Source organism: Corapipo altera, unplaced genomic scaffold (genome assembly GCF_003945725.1).
Source record: "Corapipo altera isolate COAL_440 unplaced genomic scaffold, ASM394572v1 78, whole genome shotgun sequence".
Taxonomy (NCBI): domain Eukaryota; kingdom Metazoa; phylum Chordata; class Aves; order Passeriformes; family Pipridae; genus Corapipo; species Corapipo altera.
Window position 1 is genome coordinate 8476378 of NW_020884904.1, and position 16941 is coordinate 8493318.

The 16941-nt window shown below is 53.0% G+C and overlaps 1 protein-coding gene across 4 annotated transcripts; it reads left to right on the forward strand.

The window, feature by feature from the left end:
* Positions 1-1253: 1253 nt before the first annotated feature.
* Positions 1254-8465, forward strand: LOC113950938 (cytosolic 5'-nucleotidase 1A-like). Of its 4 annotated transcripts, XM_027651363.1 has the most exons (9): positions 1257-1384; positions 1700-1775; positions 2179-2327; positions 3949-4009; positions 4738-4905; positions 5272-5401; positions 5979-6101; positions 7182-7360; positions 7885-8465. In XM_027651363.1, the coding sequence occupies exons 4-9, from the start codon at positions 3965-3967 to the stop codon at positions 8185-8187; spliced, it is 948 nt and encodes a 315-aa protein (XP_027507164.1). In that variant the 5' UTR covers positions 1257-1384; positions 1700-1775; positions 2179-2327; positions 3949-3964; the 3' UTR covers positions 8188-8465. The 4 variants fall into 4 exon arrangements, with proteins under 4 accessions (XP_027507166.1, XP_027507164.1, XP_027507163.1 ...); XM_027651362.1 differs by lacking the exon at positions 1700-1775 and having other exon boundaries at positions 1258-1384; positions 2119-2327; XM_027651364.1 differs by lacking the exon at positions 1700-1775 and having other exon boundaries at positions 1269-1384.
* The last annotated feature ends 8476 nt before the right edge of the window (positions 8466-16941 follow it).

Below are 16941 nucleotides of genomic sequence, written 5' to 3' on the forward strand. Positions count from 1 at the left end.
ACCGCTGACCCAAGCAGTGTTCATGCAGGCGAAAAGCCAGTAGGGAACTCCCTGCTGGACCAGGAAGCAAAACCTGCCCTCCTGCCTGCGAGAAGCTGATGGGCATCCTTGCCCAGCTCTGTGCACCAGGAAATTCACTTCTCCAAGTTATCCCTGCTGGGCTGGACTGTGTGGCTGTGGCTGCAGGCACTTAGCACAGGGGAATGGACACTTGCAATGGGATGGGTGCAGTACTGTATCCATTCCTGGTGAGCTCTGTACTTGGAGAGCCCAGCTCACTGGCCCACAGGGCATGCACCACGTGAGGGCCTTGGAAATGTGTGCGGCAGTGGGGATGAACAGGAATGCTCTGCTCCAACACATCAGGGAGGACAAACAGGGTAAGGGAATACTGCTTGAGTGGCTTCATCCCCCAAGTGCCAACGAGTGCAGCACCAGGCACACAGCCAGAAGCAATTTCACGGGCATCCCTGTTGCATTAAATTTATGCTTGTAAAGTTCTTCCCTTGCTGCCAGTTCAGCAAAGTCTGCCCAAAACTTGCCTTATCACCACTTAAATTTGGTGTGTTGTCAGAAGCAGGAAGCAATACTGCCAGTGCCTGATGGCTGACGTAGTCGTGGGAGGAGATGCCCCAGAAACCAGACCTGTCCCAGCTCTGCCCCACAACCCTGGCTCACTGGTCCTGCCAGATTTTCACATGACCACCAAGGCATTGCCATACCAAGTGCCTAGCCATGGGACAGGGGCTGGGGCTGCCCCTCAGCCATCCAAACCACAACCCTACTCACAAGTGCCCTGCACTCCTGCTGCTCAGAGAAGCATCACCTCCAGGACCAGGAGATGGTGCAGGAATGATGCTGCAGCAAACCTCGGGGGTGGGACTTTTTGCTCTAAACTGGCAGGCCCAGAGGATGCACAGGAGAAATGCATTATGGGGATGCCAGAAAAGGGAATATGTCCAATAAAATCAGTCAGGGAAAGGGGGTCTGCAAAAGCATGCTAAAAGCTGAGTATATCAGCAGTCTTTTCAACAGGCTGTTTGCTAAAGACAATTAAAAGAGGAGAGATTTAGACCTTAAGAAGAAATTCTTTACTCGGAGAGTAATGAGACACTGGAACAGGTTTCCCAGAGACCCATCCCCAGAAGAGTTCAAGGCCAGTTTGGATGAGGCCCTATGCAACCTGATCTAGTATGTGGCATCAGTGCCCATGATGTAGGGGTTGGAACTTTAAGATTCCTCGCAACCCAAACCATTCTCTGGTTCTATGATCTCAGTGAAGCCAAGTGCACAGGACCCTGGAGGCCTCTCACATTTTCAGAGGAGATTTGGTGATACTGGTGATAACCTGGTGCCATACAGGGAGACAGCTGCCTTAGTGCAGGTGGGTTTGGTCTCCTTTGGCAGGAGCCAGGCTGGGCAGGCTGCTGCACTGGACCTTTTTCCAGCCGTGGGGCAGGGACATGGCCTAGCTGGGCAAGGGAAGAGCTGCAGGATGGCAGCAGGTCATGTCAGCTCCTTTCCCCTTCTCCTTTCCACCTCGTCCCCCTACCTCCTTCTCCCCCCTCCCCATCGCCAATCACACTCTTGCAGAGAAAGGGGGTGTTGAAATATTCCAGCACCGTGAGCCTCACAGGGCTGGGTGCCACACAGCTACCCAGAAAAGCAAGATCCTAGCCCAAAAATCACCCCTGCTCAGGGCGCTATCTGAGAGAAAGCTTTCAGAAAAGAAGGGAAAAGGGATCCAAAGACATTACAGGAAAATTGTAAATACGGTAAGCTTCCTCTGCACCCTGCCACACTCTGCACAACCCTCTGCTCCCCGCATCCCTGCAACCGCTGTGAGCCACTCTGGTGCAGGTACCCCTATATTTTTGGTCAAAACTACAACCACTGTGTATTCAGAGGCTGGGAAAGGAGAGGTCTAGAGGCATGCTATAAATACTCCGGCTGCAGAAATAGATACCGCGGCAGCGCCTGTGGGCAGTGCGCGGCCACCGAGCACAAGCTCCGAGGGAGCTCCAGAAGCTGGAATAGGGCTGAGCCGCCTCCCCGGCTTGGCCGCGGCTGTGTCCCTAACTAGGCCTGGGTGACCACGATCCGCCTGTGCAACGCCAGCTGGGAAATGCAGTCTGGCCCGGGCACGACGCCAACCACCTGGCTGCCTACAAATCCCAGCACGCCGGGAAGCGGAGCTGCACCCCATCCTGGCTCCTGCCTGCTTCCTGCCAGCGCGGGGAGGGGGAAATATAAACAGCGGCGTCTTGGGCAGAGCTGGGATGCTGCCGCTGGACAGGCTGTGCTGCGGAGCAGAGGCAGCGCTCGGGGTGAGTTTGGGCTTTTCTCTCTGACAAAATCCTGTCTGTGTCTAGGGGGGTAACATCTGCCCCCCGCTACGCAGCTGCGGGGACCAGCAGCACCCGCCTGTGTGCGAACAGCACTTGCGGGCATTAGAGGCATTGGGGGCAGGGAGGTGGGAAGGAGAAGTCAGGCTTGGTTTGCAGCACTTGGAAGAACAGACATTAGGAGGTGGATTCTCCCACCAGGAAGGGCTGCTCAGCTCCTTTGCCTCCTTGCATTCAATTTTGACTTTCAGAAAAGCACTTGGCTGAGATTCTGTCAGAGGAAAGCTTCTCCCTGCTCGTCTAGGGTGGTGGTTGCCACCCTCTGCCCTGGTCCCTGAGAGGAGACCCCTTCCCAGCATGCGATATGGGATGGAGGAAGCAGAGGGATGCTCAATATCTCCTGGCTTTCCACGCACCCCTGGCTGGGGGAGCAGCCCTGCCGCAGGACTTTCCACCCCGGAGGCAGTCAGGAGGTGCACATGCCAGCCCGGAGCTCCCCATGGCAAGGCTCTGGCTCTCAGACAAGTGTATTGCCTACCAGCCCAGGAAACGCTTTGCAGTCCCTGAATAACAAAAATCAATTAAAGGACATTGGAACAAAAGAAAGGTCTCCCTGAAGACCCTGACTTGCCCTTCACACTGCATGCTGGCTTTGGTCTATGCTTGCACAACCCCCAGCCCAGTAAGCAGGTAGGGCATAAACTGATAAATGAAGTTTTAACCCCCTTGCCATTCCCAGCAATCCATGTAGAGCAGTCATTCTTCCTCTGCTCTCCAGAGAAACCCCGCAGTGTTTCCATCCTGGAGCTACTGGATGGAAATAACCCCCATGGGCTCCCCCTTGGTGGGAATGGGAACAGCTCCCATCCCACAGGCTGAATCCTGAAGATCCACTTTTAGCACTGACTAGTACATAGAAGTGGAGTGTACAGCATGGTGGTTACAGAAACCACAGGACCTGGGTGTACGAAAATAAATGGGATTATGATTCAGTTGCCCTCACAGGCAGACCCATGTACTTCCCCGAAGATTTCATCTGCCAGACCTGGAGTAGCACTGAGACCTTCAGTGTACGGCCTGGCTGGCTCACAGGGCTGTGGAGGGGCAGACCAGCCCCAGTCCCAGCCTGCACTCAAGCCCTCACCCACACATCTCTACTTACTCTGGCTTTTTACAGCTGCAGAGTAATGAGCTCATTCATTTGTAGATGCAAATTCACCATTCGAGCAAAAGTAGCAAAAAAGGCAATAAGGATGTGACCTAGAAACCTACCCATAAGATCTGATCTATTTTGTCTTTTAAAGACAGCCTTATTTTGCTGGGAAAATAGCTCCACAACAGCTTTCAGCAGTTCCACACAAAGAAAAGTACCCTTTGAGATAAATAAAAATAAAGCAATGATCTGTGTTTGAAAAGCCACTTTTTCATCATATTTAATTGGAACTATTAGAACAGTTTTCCTGGGAGCAGAGCTGCTGCCAGCAGAAGCAAGTTCATTTAGGCTGCTCCACTTGGTTGGTAGGATGTCCCCTGTCTCCTTTCCACTCTTCCCCTTCTGTAGATTGGCTATATTATAATCTGTCAGTTTTATATTTTCTCTTAGAAGCTGAAAACTGAAGATGGCAGAGCCTGAAAGCACAGTCATAAACACCAAGGTGAAACAGGTAAAAGGTTGTTCATTACAAAACACGCATCCGGTATTTCTAAACCAAGTTTTGAAATGCCGCCACAGGAGAGGACACACCGCAACCCAGAGCTGTGGTGGCCTCAATTGCAATGCAGAGCTGTGGTGGCCTCAATTGCTTGTGCCTAGGTTTTAGCAGAACAGGCCTGTCTCAGGGCTGCTGAGCATCTGGTCCCAGGGAGGTCCATGTGATTTCCACATGGAAAGAAGTTGCAGGGCTGAACCTCCAGTTGCATGGAAAGGGCAGGTACATTTGCTCACACTTAAATTTTGGAGTGGTCAGGGAGAAAGCAGCAGCTTCTGTATGTACACAGAAACTTTATTAGACTGCCCAGAACAGACACAAAGGGTAAAACCACCAGCACGTGCAGAGAAACCCAGCAGTGCCCAGCTCAGCACAAACCATGGCTGTACTGTGCCCACAAACTGCAAAATTATGAAGCAATCCCCTCTGTATGAGCTGTCCTTGGAGGATGTGGGACTTACCAGACAGGTTAGGGTTTCACAACTGCCAGCCCCATCCTTGCTGGCCTGAAGATGAAGACTGGGCTTCGTACCTCTGGCATCAGGAACCGTGACACATGGGTGATACCTCCAACACCCAACCCCATCACTCTGGTCGGTGGAGCCCTGTTTCCCCCACTCACCTCACCTCCACGAGTTCCTTCTTTGCTGTCCCCTGACTCCTCTTTCCTCCCTGTCCTGCAGAAAGATCCCAGCAAGGCACTGGTCATTGCTGTGACCACCAGAGCCATCTTCAACTTGGAGAAGGAGCACAAACTCTACCTGGAGAAGGGCAAGGAGGAGTACACAAGGCACCAGCAGGCCAACCAGGACAAGCCCCTCCCACCAGGCACAGCCTTTGCCTTCATCCAGGTGAGCCCCACACCTGGCTGGTGGCACATGCAGACACTTGCAGGATGGGGTGAAAGCTCAGCTTTCTCAGCTGTAAGTCTCAGCTCCCATCATCACAGGGTGCAGGCCCTGGCCTGGCCTCTGGGCCTCATGGCAGGGCATAAAGACCTGTGCTCCTCATCAGTCCATCTCCCCCATGGTGAGATATCCTGCTCCCTGCTTCCCTAGCAATGGGTTTTGCAGGATGGTTGCTCCGTCTGGCTCTCCATAACATGCCAGCTTTGCCATAGCTGACAGAGCACAAACCACTAAACTCAACTGCAGAAGAGCCCCAGCAAAGCCACTGCAGTCATGCCTCTCCAAAAGAGTCCCATCTTGTCCTCACAGGCAGTGCAGTATGTGAACAAGAAGATGCTGGAGAGCAACCCAGCAGAGAATGACCTCTTTGACATCCTGGTGCTCTCCAACAACAGCCCAGAGAGCGGAGCACGCATCATCAACAGCGCCAAACACTATGGTAAGAGGGACCCATCCCTGGGGGTGCCTGCTTCCCCCAGGCGGCTGTGAAACAGATAAGGCACCACAGTGGATCATCAGTGGCAAATGGAGAGCCAGGAGAATCAAGGGGAAGGGGTTCTCTTGGAAACAAGCTCAATTCCTGCCAGCCCCGTGCCGCTTGCCCAGGGTGCTGGAGCACACCCAGGGCGCAGGCTCCTTGGCAGAGCCCAGCTCCCTTCAGCCATATCCTTCACACCACCAGGAGGTCTGGCAGCATTTTGCACAGCCTGGACATCCTCAGTCAGCTACTGAAAAAACCCAGTTCTTTATAAAAGACCCCTAAATCCCAGAGTGCTGTCATGAGGAATGCTCATTTAAGGAGAGATGGAGGGAATATTTAACCGCACTCCACAGTTTTGTAGGAGCAATAGAACAAGAAGATGCAGCCAGAACGTGGGCAGGTTCCCCACACAGTACTGGGAAATTCATTGCCCTGAGCTCCTGCAGCAAAGCATGCCAAACCCAGGGAGGGACTGGGGGGCTGTGAAGAGGATGTTGCTCCATAACAGACTTTTCTCACATTCCCTGACCTGAAGGCCTGGAGATCTCCAAGTTCTGCTTTGTCAGCGATGAGGACTCCACACAGTACCTGAAGTCCCACGGGGTCAAGCTCTTCCTCTCAGCTGACAGGACAGATGTGTGCAATGCCCTCCAGAGAGGTACGTTCTCCTCTCCATCCCACGTCCCCAAACACACCACACTTTTCCCAAGTAGCCCAGTACAAAGAGGCAGCACCAGACCCAAGGTTTCACAGGGGCAAGCGGTGGATGGCATTGAATATCAGTACAGTCCTGAACAGTTCAGTCTCCTCTTCTGTCCTTTTACCAGTAGCCTGCAAACACACCAGGGTTGCTCAGATGCCTTCACAAGTCACTGAGTGTTCTATGCATCATTCTTGCCATAGCTCTGCCATGGGCTGGTCATTCCCTGCCTGATATTTAAGCCTTTTTAACCAGAGATGCAATGCCGTGGCTGCTCCCTGATCGATGAGAGTGCATCAGTGATTCCCAGGGCTTTGTGAGGATGCCATAGAAATTTGCTGCCTTGGTACATGTAGAGTTACTGTGTGCTCAGAGACAGATGAAAGCACATGTTTGACCTAGATGGGAGGGAGTGCAGTCTCCCCACAGCTCTAATGGGGTTAATTGCCTTCCTATTAATTCACTTGGGTATGAGCACATCAGCTGGCCACGTTCTTCAAGGTCAGGAGCAAGACATCTGCAGCCTGGACTTTCCTTGTCTACACAGGACATTCCTGGAGCCTCCTTGAGAGCATCATTGCTCTGACAAGTGTCCCCCATCTGGGGACCTGGATCCATGGATGAGGGTGGGCAGGGTGCAGCTTGTAGGAATTAAGCCAAATTAAGCCAATTACACCAATCAATGAAGATGCCAGTCTGTGTTATTCACAGCACAGAGCTAAATCTGAACATTAAAGCCAGGCTTGGCAGGGTGAGCGAGCACCAGGAGGAGGGCTGCTCATGCCTTGACAACCACACACCATCTCTTAGCAGAGATCTCTTGGTCTCTGATCAGCAGCACTTCCTTGTCCATCCCCATGGAGGCATAACAGCCCTGGAAAGGCTGGGTCGACTCCCACAGAAGGCTCCATGGCTTGGAGATCCTGATATGGTGGTGTGGGATGGGGCTGCAGCAGATGTGTGGGGAAGAGCTTGCCATGCACAAGCTGCCCCCAGGGGCGGTGTCCTTCCTGACCCCCACCTTGCTCTGTCTCACAGGGGTCTCAGCAGCGCTCATTTTCCAGCAAGAGGTGCAGGCCCCCAGCACCCCACTCCGCGTGGTGTTTGACGGGGATGCCGTGCTCTTCTCCGACGAGACAGACCAGATCTTCCAGGAGCACGGGCTGGAGGGGGCAGTGCGGTACGAGCACGCAATGGAGGCCGTGCCCATGGGAGAGGTGAGCATGCCACCTCCCTTCCTTGGGCACCCACAGGCTCTGCCATCACTGCCACTTGGGCTTTGCCATGAGCAGCCAAAAAAGCACAAATCCTTACAAATTCCCTAGGCATCCACCCTTCAGTCCCTGGTGTGGGCCTGATTTGGAGTCCCCCTGGAAATGGATCTGGCCTGTTTTCTCCTATAAGTGAGCATCAGCTCCCAAATATCCAGGATTGTGGTTATCCTCAACATCACCTTTTGTAGGATGTGACCACTTGCAGGACTCGGACCCAGAGGCACTGCTCACTGAGATGTACCTTCCTGGTTACTTTGGGATTAGAATGAGCACCACAAGTCTCACCTTCCTCCCAAGCACCCCAGTGCACCGCACCAGTCCCAGACTGCCCAGTCCTGCAGCCCACAGACATTGCTGTGCTCTGCAGAGCCCTGAGGAACCCTGGAAGAGGAACAAGTAGCTTGTACAGGCAGAGTAGCTGTCTCCTTATTTTTCACCCACTCCCAACTGTCTTGCTGTGCTTCCAGGGTCCCCTGAAGACTTTTGCCATGCACCTTGGGAAGATGCGCAGGAAGTTCAGCCAGGAAAAATCCCCCATCCGCACCTACCTGGTGACGGCGCGCAGCGGCCGGGACATGGGCATCCGAGCCATCAAGACGCTCCGGGAATGGGGCCTGGCCATCGATGAGGCTTTCTTCATGGATGGGGCTCCCAAGGGCCCCATCCTCGCCCAGATCCAGCCTCACATCTTCTTTGATGATGGGCTTCATAACATCCAAGGGGCTCAAAATGTGGGTGTGCCCTCTGCCTGGGTCCCCTCCTGCTGCTGATGGGCTGCAGTCCTCCCCCCCCAGCCACGCAGGGGACTGGGCCAGTTGGAGGCAAACCTTATGGTGGAAAAGGAGAGATTTCCTGACATGCAGCAAGTAAATCTCAGGAAAAGGGGACAAGAGCGTGGACTCCCATGCAAAACTTAATGCTCATTTCTGCTGCTGATATGAGGTCCTTTAGGTCTTAGGATAAAGCGAAAAGATGCAACTGCTCTAGGAGAGAAAGACACCTTTGCTGTGACACTGAGGACTACACCTACATGCCCAGTAGGACCTGGGGACTTGCCACACACATGAGCTAAAGGAAGCATGAACTAAAAATAGTAGCTTTGGCTGTTCTCAGGCAGTCTCCAAGATGGAGCAGCACAGAAAGGACATCAGCCTGTTGAGGTGAGTCCAGAGAAGCGCCATCAAGTTGAGTAGAGGGGTGAAACAGCTCTCCTACGAGGAAAGGCTGAGAGAATTGGGTTTGTTCAGCCTGGAGAAGGCTTCAGGGCAACCTAATTGCAGCCTTCTGGTACCCGAAGGGGCCTACAAGAAAGATGGAGAGATTCTGTTTACAAGGGCCTGGAGGGACAGGACAAGGGGTAGTGGTTTCAAACTGAGCATAGGTTTAGATTAGATATTAGGAAAAAATTCTTTACTATGAGGGTTGTGAGGCACTGGAGCAGGTTGCCCAAGGAAGGTGTAGAAGCCTCATCCCTGGCAGTGTTCAAGACCAGGTTGGGTGGAGCTCTGGGTCTGATCTAGTGAGAGGTGTCCCCCCCTACCCTCACAAGGGGATCTGGAACTGGATGATCTTTAAGGTCCCTTCCAACCCAGGCCATTCTATGATTCTATGGTTTATTCCCAGGTTCTCTGCCTAAAGGGAGCCCTCAAGACCCTGCCTCACCAGACACACTCAGCTTGGTTTCCTGAGGACACTGATGTGCTAGCAAGTCCTTCAGGCAGCTCCAGCCAAACTTAGAAGAGAAAGATTTCAAAACTGTAAAGGACCTACAAACCTTTTAGAAATGGGTAAACAGGTTGAAGAAAGCAAGCCCTTATTAAGTTATTCCCCCTTATAAAAGAGGTTATAGCACAAGTCAGTTTTCCTTAGGCATGCAGGCTGCTCACAGAGTGCTCTTAGGAGACACAGACCTGTAGGACACTCAGCTCCCACAGCTACAGTACAGGAACAAGCTGCAACCCAGCACTGAGGTCCATCCAAGAGACAAAGCTGCCACATAGCTCCGATGTCCTACCAGGAGAGGGCAGTGGAGATGGGCTGCCTGCAGCACAAGCCATGCAGGAGCCAGGGCTGCCAGGGCTGCAGACCAGCCACCGAAGGGGCCCGGGCAGGACTGGGTGCCATGGCCAAGCTTAAGTGGGTCTCCAGAGCTGTGTGTGGAGGGCGTGGGTGAGGGTCTCGGGAGCAACTGCTCCCTGCTGATGGGGTTCGTAGGTGTGCTCGGTTCTCTCTCTGGTATCATGGCACACCCCATGCAGGGGAGCCTCTCCTCTGGCAATTTGGACTCAGCTCCTAATTTTCCTTGGCAACAAGCAGCCCCCCAAGGTTCCGTTGCGGGTTTCTTTCCCCGGGGCTGTATGTGAGTCGCCACTAGGGGCCACTGTGCTGCCTGGGGACATGGCACCTCAAATCCCTGTCAGCTCTCCAGAGCTGCCTCGTAAAAAAAACCGAACTGGCTGCTCAGGTGGCAGTGGGATTATGGATTGAGGAGATAAAGACAACGCTGGCTTCGTTTTTTTAATCTCAGCATAATCAGTAATTTTTTTAAAGGCTTCAGAAGTGTTGCTCTCTTTTCAATGCTTTTTCTGCCCAATAAATAAATAAACAAGCATCCCATTGTGAGTGCTTGTTCCTCGTGCCTGTGTTCAGCAGTGTGGGAGGAGGGGTGGGATAACTCGGTGCTCCTTAACAGACATTCAGTTATTTATTAGGTGTTATACACGTTCATCAAGATGGGTTAAATACAAAATAAACTTTCAATGGGCTTTGGATTAAGCTCCTGAATGTCATCTTGTGTCTGTGTCCCCAAGCTCACTCCTGCTACCTTGGGCTTGGGGACTCTGCACACCTTGACCCAGCAAAGGGTGCTGCTGGCCCCACCATGCTGCCAGCACAGGTCCTGTCCCTACTCTGGTGGCTAAGGGTGGGCAGGGATGCCTGTGTGCAGGGTTTTAATAGGAAGCCACCTCCAAAGCAGCAAAGCCTGGCAGAGTCTTGGCACCAGGAGTCTGGCCCCCTGCCCTTTTGCTCAGTCTAGATGCTGAAATTAGATGTTTCAAGGTAGCAACATCAACAACATCAGCTACTCATCATCTGCTAATGATGCTAAGCAGCCGTCAGCTGAGCAAACATTAATTACAGGATGCTCAAAACACGACCAGTAAGCAGGTACAGATGTTCGTCCCACTTTCATGCAGGTCAGACACCACCAGGCTCCATGCGGTGATCCACGCGCCCGTCTCCAGCCCTGCTCACCGTGCACAGCCAGCTGCTTCGGTGGCAACTGGTGGTGGGGGCACGGAGCCAGTGGTGGGGGTGACGGTGGTCCTCGACATCCTCCCCCACTCCAATCTGTCACATTTGCCGATGCCTGGACAGGGCCAGCGGGAGCTTGGTCAATGCCTTGGGCAAGAGGAAATCAGCTGAGTCAAGAGTGGTGGGAACAGGCCCACGTGAGCCATCGCAGTGCGTGGGATGCTGAGGCAGGGGGAAAGTGCCACATGCCTTCCTCCAGCACTGTCAGCACAGTGGGGGATGACAGGGTAAAACGTGCCCAAAATAGGAAAAAAAGGAAGGAAACTCGATGCTTGTAGGGTTGCATCATATAGGGCCAAGTGCAGCTGCTTCAGGCCTTGGCTCAAATGTGTAGCATCAGAACTGCCCTTATTGCCCTGCTCTGAAGATGGAGCATCAGAAACACCCTCCAGAAAGGATTGATGCAGCTTCATGCCCCGCTGCACAGACAGACTTGCTGTTTCTGTCTTAGAAGTGTCTGTAATGAGTTCATTAATGCTTGGGATGCTCCTTAGGTTTTGGCTTTCCAAGGTATCTTGATTTCCCTCCTTCAAGGGGTTGCTGATGCCCAAGGGTCTCCTGCTACTGCAGCCCAAAGAGGGTTTAGCTGCTGGGGCTGGTTGTAACACGTTTCTCTCATATCCATCTCATGTTTTGGCGGCTAGGGCAAGGCAGGAGCACCTGTGTCACCATCAGGTACAGGCTCCCTTTGAACCCTGCTGGGTTTCACACCTTTCCACTCCAGTAAAAGAAGTGCAAAGGAGTGAAAAGTGGACTCTGAGGACCCGCACTTGATTCTGACCATTGCTTTCCAACAAACCCCTTCAACCCCAGGCAAAGCTGCCTGGTGTCCAGGTGTCCCCCTCTAGCACTGCTTGGGACACCCCCAAGACACCCTCCTGGTCCAGAGAGGTAAGCGGGCAATGTCCTCCTCTGCTCAGCCACAAGCAGACCAGCTGCCTCCTCTCCCAAGCCCAGTGCTGCCAGCGATGTCAAACAAGTGGCCCTTGTTTCGGAGTGGGGCATGTGACCCCAGGGATCAGAGGCTGCAGCTGCCTGGCCCCGAGGAGTTCACAGGAGACCTTTGCCCAGGACCGTGCCCTTAATCCCCCACTCACTGCACCAGTCAATTCAGAGTTGCAATGCTAAAAACAAAACAACCCAGCGCTGCAGTGGCAGTGTCCGAACTGTTCGGCTTCATTGACTTCTGGCTGCAGCAGGAGAGGATGCTGGAGGCTGCAGACCTGGGCACAGCTGTACTGTCTGTCAGGATGTTCCCACACCTCCCTCCACCCATAACCTACAAGCACCTTTGGTCACAAGCACGGAGCAAAGCATCTTCACATTTTTGACCATAACCCTAACCCTAAGTCACCCTGGTGGCAGTGCTCCTTGGGAAACACTCAGGGGTTGTTAGCCAGAGAGGCTGAGATGCCACATCCCACACTGCAAAAAATTATTAACAGGGTGTTTTGTGTGCAGAAGGTCAGAGAGAGGGTGTGCAAAGCTACAGACTCTGTTTGCCGACGTGTTTAAACCTGGGTTTAAAATCTTAACCCCAGGCAGTCACACTGGATATAATGGCTGGGGTGGCATGTGAAGATGGAGCTTGGGAGAAAGGTGACAATCAATTAGAATTCAGAGCTTATGTGGGCATATTGACCCAGCAGAAACTGCCCCAGGAGGTCCAGATTGATTCACCAAATCACCAGTGGAAGCTGATTGCTCCCAATCCAAGAAAACACATTGCAACTTTAAGCCGATCCTTGGGTTGCAATGGGGTGTTGACCCTCGTCTTCCTGAGCCCACACTCCTCCCAGGATCAGAAGTCTCAATTGCTTCAGTGTTTTGTCACTTTGAGGAGACATGATTGCACAAATGATGGCCTTCTTGGGGCAGCTTCTGCTGGAAATTAAAGAAAATAAATGACATCTAGTGCTGGCTAAGAAAATGAGACAGATGGTGTGCTTGGATGTGGCTGGAGACAATTCTCTTCATCATGCGTGGAAACCCCACCAGCAAGCCGATACCCCCCCACCCCAAGATGGGCTCACATGGGGACTACAGCAGGGATTGCTCAAGGAGGTGACAAGGTGAGTTGGGTCCCTGTGCTCCCCATCACATCCTGGCGTGGGTGGGGATGAATCAATACCATCATTGCCACTTACCATCCCATCCCGTCAGCCGCCGGTCACGCTGCCTGCTGCCAGTGTCTGCCAGGATTGTTGTTGCCTGTCCCTGGCAATTTCAGCCTGCTGCAAAATAACTCGGGTGAGGCAAACAACACGAGATCCCTGCCCCGAGGAGCAGACAGGGCTAGCAGCCAGGGAGAGGCAGGTCCCCTCCTCCCCAAGGTGGGTCCCAGGTGTGTCACCAGCCATGCAGAAGGATGGGCCAGGGGATGACGAAGGACATCTAATGCCGAGCAGGGTCAGGAGCGGGCAGGTGGTGCGGGGGTGGCAAGGATTTGGGCAGGGCCACGGAGTGCCTGGGACACAGGGACAGGCAATGCAGAGTTTGGCAGCAGCCCACTGAGGCAAGGTGGTGTGCAAGTAAACCTTAGTGAAAACACCAGGGCAGCTCACAGGATTAAAGACCATAAGTATTTTGCCACATAAATGCTTTCTGGTTTTTTTCAAAAGCTAGAGGGGAAAGGCTGGAAGAGCAGGATCCGATGGAGAAGTCCACTGGGGTGAAAGCACTTCATGCTCAAAGGCTGCTGCAAATGGCCCTGATGGGGATGGAGCCATTCTCAGGGTCCCTGCCTGTCGTGTCACCCAGTTGTGTCACCCAGCCACCGGTGAGCCGTCCTCACCTTCCACCAGGACAAAGGGTTTTTGCAGCATGAGAGAGACCAAAGGAACAATTACCACCCAGCCTAAGCCTTTTGCAACTCCACTTAGCATCTCCCCAAGGTCACTGCAGCCCATGCTGGCAGCCAAAACACATTTAAGCAGGCTGCTGGCCAGCTGCCTCCAAACCAGCCCCAGTCAGCCGACACCAATGGATCGAGGATTGCCCCAACTCATGATGCCAAGGACATCTTCCCCAGCGCCTACACAGATGGGACACAACCGTCAGGGCCTGCATGAGTCACTTCGTTGTGCTCAGTGCAAACCCTCCCCTGCTCCCAGGTTTCCCATCAGACAGAGCTACTACTAAACCACCTTCAGGTTTGCTTTTGTGGGTGTCACCCAGAAAGAGGGTGTAATTTGGGATGTGCCAGTGCCACTGGAAAACGCACCCCCACTTTGTGAATTGTACATCAGTTTAGGAAATGGTGTTGGGAGTGGGCGAGGTCTTGGCACTGTGCCAGGAAAAAGTTACCACTAATATACTCAGAATCCCAGGGATGGTGAATCAGGCTCTGCTAATGAGCTGCATCCAGCACCTTCACACTGGCACCAGCACCTTGAGTCGGAGTCAGGCTGTTTGAAACCAGACTTGCCCAGGCTTGTGGCTCTGCTCAGCTCAGACGGAGGAGTAGTTTTCTCTTTTAGCAACAAGCTTCGAAATCAGAAACGCATTTTTTTGAACTTGAAGACATTTGTCCTCTAAACATCCCACCTGCAGCTTGGCAAAAAAAACCCAAAAATCTGCATTTCTGAATGGAAGCTTTCCTTGCCCTTTAGGTCATTGCAGTTCAGGGCATTGGCTACCATTATGATAAATAAATATAGAAAAAAACCATGGAGGAAAGGGTGAAGGCAAACACACAGCTATATGTAAGGACAAACAGGCCACCGTAGCATCCCCGACAAAATGTTGTCAGACTGCAAATGGAGCCCCCCAAAAAATAAGGTGTTTGAAACTGAATATAAGCTGGCAGTGTGTCCAAGTGGCCAAGAAAACCAATGGCATCCTGGCCTGTATCAAAACTAGTGTGGCCAGCAGGGCTATGGCAGGGATATTCCCTCTGTACTCAGCACTGGTGAGGCCGCACCTCGGGTCCTGTGTCCAGTTCTGAGCCCCTCACTGCAAGAAAGACATTGAGCTGCTGGAGCGTGTTCAGAGAAGGGCAGTGGAGCTGGTCTGGAGCACAACTCCTACAAGGAGCAGCTGAGGGAGCTGGCGGTGTTCAGCAAAATGGAAGCTCAGGTGAGATGTCATTGCTCTTTACAACTACCTGAAAGGGGGTTGTGAGGGTCATCCTCTTTTCCCAGGTAGGAGGTAACAGGATGAGAGGAAACAGCCTCTAGATGTGGCAGAGGAGCTTTACACTGGATATTGGAAAAATTTCTGCCCTGAAAAGGTGTTCAGGCATTGGAACGGGAAGTGATAGAACCACCATCCCTGGAGGGACTTGAAAGCAATGTAAATGTGGTGCTGAGGGTTGAGTGGTGGACTTGGCAGTGCTGGGTTAATGGTTGAACTCAATGATCTTGAGGGTCTTTTCCAGCCTAAAGGATTCTATGATTATAAACTAAGCTGCATCAGGTCCCTGCCCATGTGGCAAAGGGCAGGTGGGACAGCCTGGTGTCACTTGACAGAGGAGACCCCAATCTCCCAGAGTTGGGGCAGGGGTTCTCTTCCCAGCTGGAGCCTCTGGAGCTGAGTCATTTGACCCCCCACCTTGAGAATCCTCTCAAGCAGGGATCAAGGTTGCGAAAGCATGGCCAGCTCCCAGGGGCGCGTCGCCCCACACCCACAGCTGTGGCTGCAGGGGACAGTGCTCTGGTTCACCCCCTGGAGCCAGGGGGGGATGCAGGGGGCCAGGGAGACAGACTAGCAAGGAAAGGGGTTCATCCATTGTGACAAAAATAGGAGTTAGGAGGGATGGATTCCTCAGCTGTCTCTCACACATCTCTGCGTTCTTTAGACACCTCAGCCATGGCACTCCATCTTGTTCCACAAATAAGGAAAAATGTGTGAAAAACCCTGATCCCAGGCTCGTGCCAGTTTATCTTGTTAAGATAAACTCTCACAGTCCCAGCCTATAAATACCCAGACGTGCTCCCAGCTCCTGTTTAAACATACCCACTGTACCTCTCAAGGTTTTGACATCAGGGCAAACATTCCACAGAGGTGCTGAGGGAGCCCAAATGCAGAAATCCTGGCTCCTTGCTGGAGCCACCACTCCCTCAGCACACAGGCACAGCAGTGTCAGCTCCAAAACCACTGGTGCCAAGAGCCAGAGCCAGATTAAATGCTCTGGGGGATAAGGCCCCCAATCCCTTCCCATCCTGCAAGCACCCAGGAGAGAATTAGTATTGTAACATTCCCTGACATAGCGCAATCCTCACTTTTTCCCAATAAACCATTAGGAAGTGTCTGGCCTCACTGGTGCTTTGGACACATAAGTCACTTGGAGCAGCCCATCTAAAAGCAGTGACCCTCTTGCACTGGTATGAGAGCAGCTCTGGATGAAGACACAAGCCCTGTTACCATGAAGCTCAAGCAAAGGCTCGTTCGTAACAGCTTTGCTAACAGCAAAGCTTGCCTTTAAATCTCTTGGAATTAACAAAACAGACACAGATGGGTCCAGACTTCTTAACTCTGCTCAAAGACTTTGTTCTACAATATGTGATGGTACAGGGCATGCCATCCTCACCTGCATGCTGGAACCCAACTCCATAGCCACAGGATTCTGGCAGAGACTGGCCAAACTGGAAACCCTTGAGGAGGAGCTGCTGTAGGTGCTCCAGCCTGGGGCCCAGGCGGCGTTGCCTGGCCGGCTATAGTTTCCCAGCCACTTCAAAGAGCAGGGAGGAGGGCTCCACGAAAGCCTGTAAGGGGTGAAGGGGAGCCCTGGGCCTGGCATCAGGACTATCCCTTTTGTCTGCAAAGCGCATTTGCAAAGGGGTCTAGAGCCCTTGGGGAAGGTTCATTTGTTTGGGTGGGACCACAGTTGGGTTAGTTTATATCTGACCCACTCCTGCCTGCGGCCACTCAGCACAGGGCTGCCAGTACCCAGGGGGACAAGAGGAGGAGACCCACAAGCTGGAGCCCACAGCAGCAGCAATAATGCCTCTGCAGTCAGGCTCCAGATGCTGGGGACCCACTATGCCTTGGCCCCTTGCCCAAAAGAACCACACGGGGTTTTGCTGAGTCACACAGTGCTGCGGGGCCAGGAGGGTGCCGGGTTTTGCTGACTCATGGTCAGTGGCACTCGCCTTGACCACACGCCCGCAGGGGCAGGAGGGAAGCAGGTGCTGGCCGAAGTAACGGGACCCACCAGGTTCAACCAATGCCTCTGGCCATCATTCCAGAAAACCTCATCCCAACGGGGA

What these genes read in the sequence shown, in the direction of transcription:
- LOC113950938 (XM_027651365.1), top strand. Translation starts at nt 3,965, where the DNA reads ATGGCAGAGCCTGAAAGCACAGTCATAAACACCAAGGTGAAACAG. An exon ending in TAAACACCAAGGTGAAACAG is followed by an intron (nt 4,010 to 4,737) that starts GTAAAAGGTTGT and finishes CCTGTCCTGCAG; the next exon opens with AAAGATCCCAGCAAGGCACT. An exon ending in AGGCCGTGCCCATGGGAGAG is followed by an intron (nt 7,361 to 7,884) that starts GTGAGCATGCCA and finishes CTGTGCTTCCAG; the next exon opens with GGTCCCCTGAAGACTTTTGC.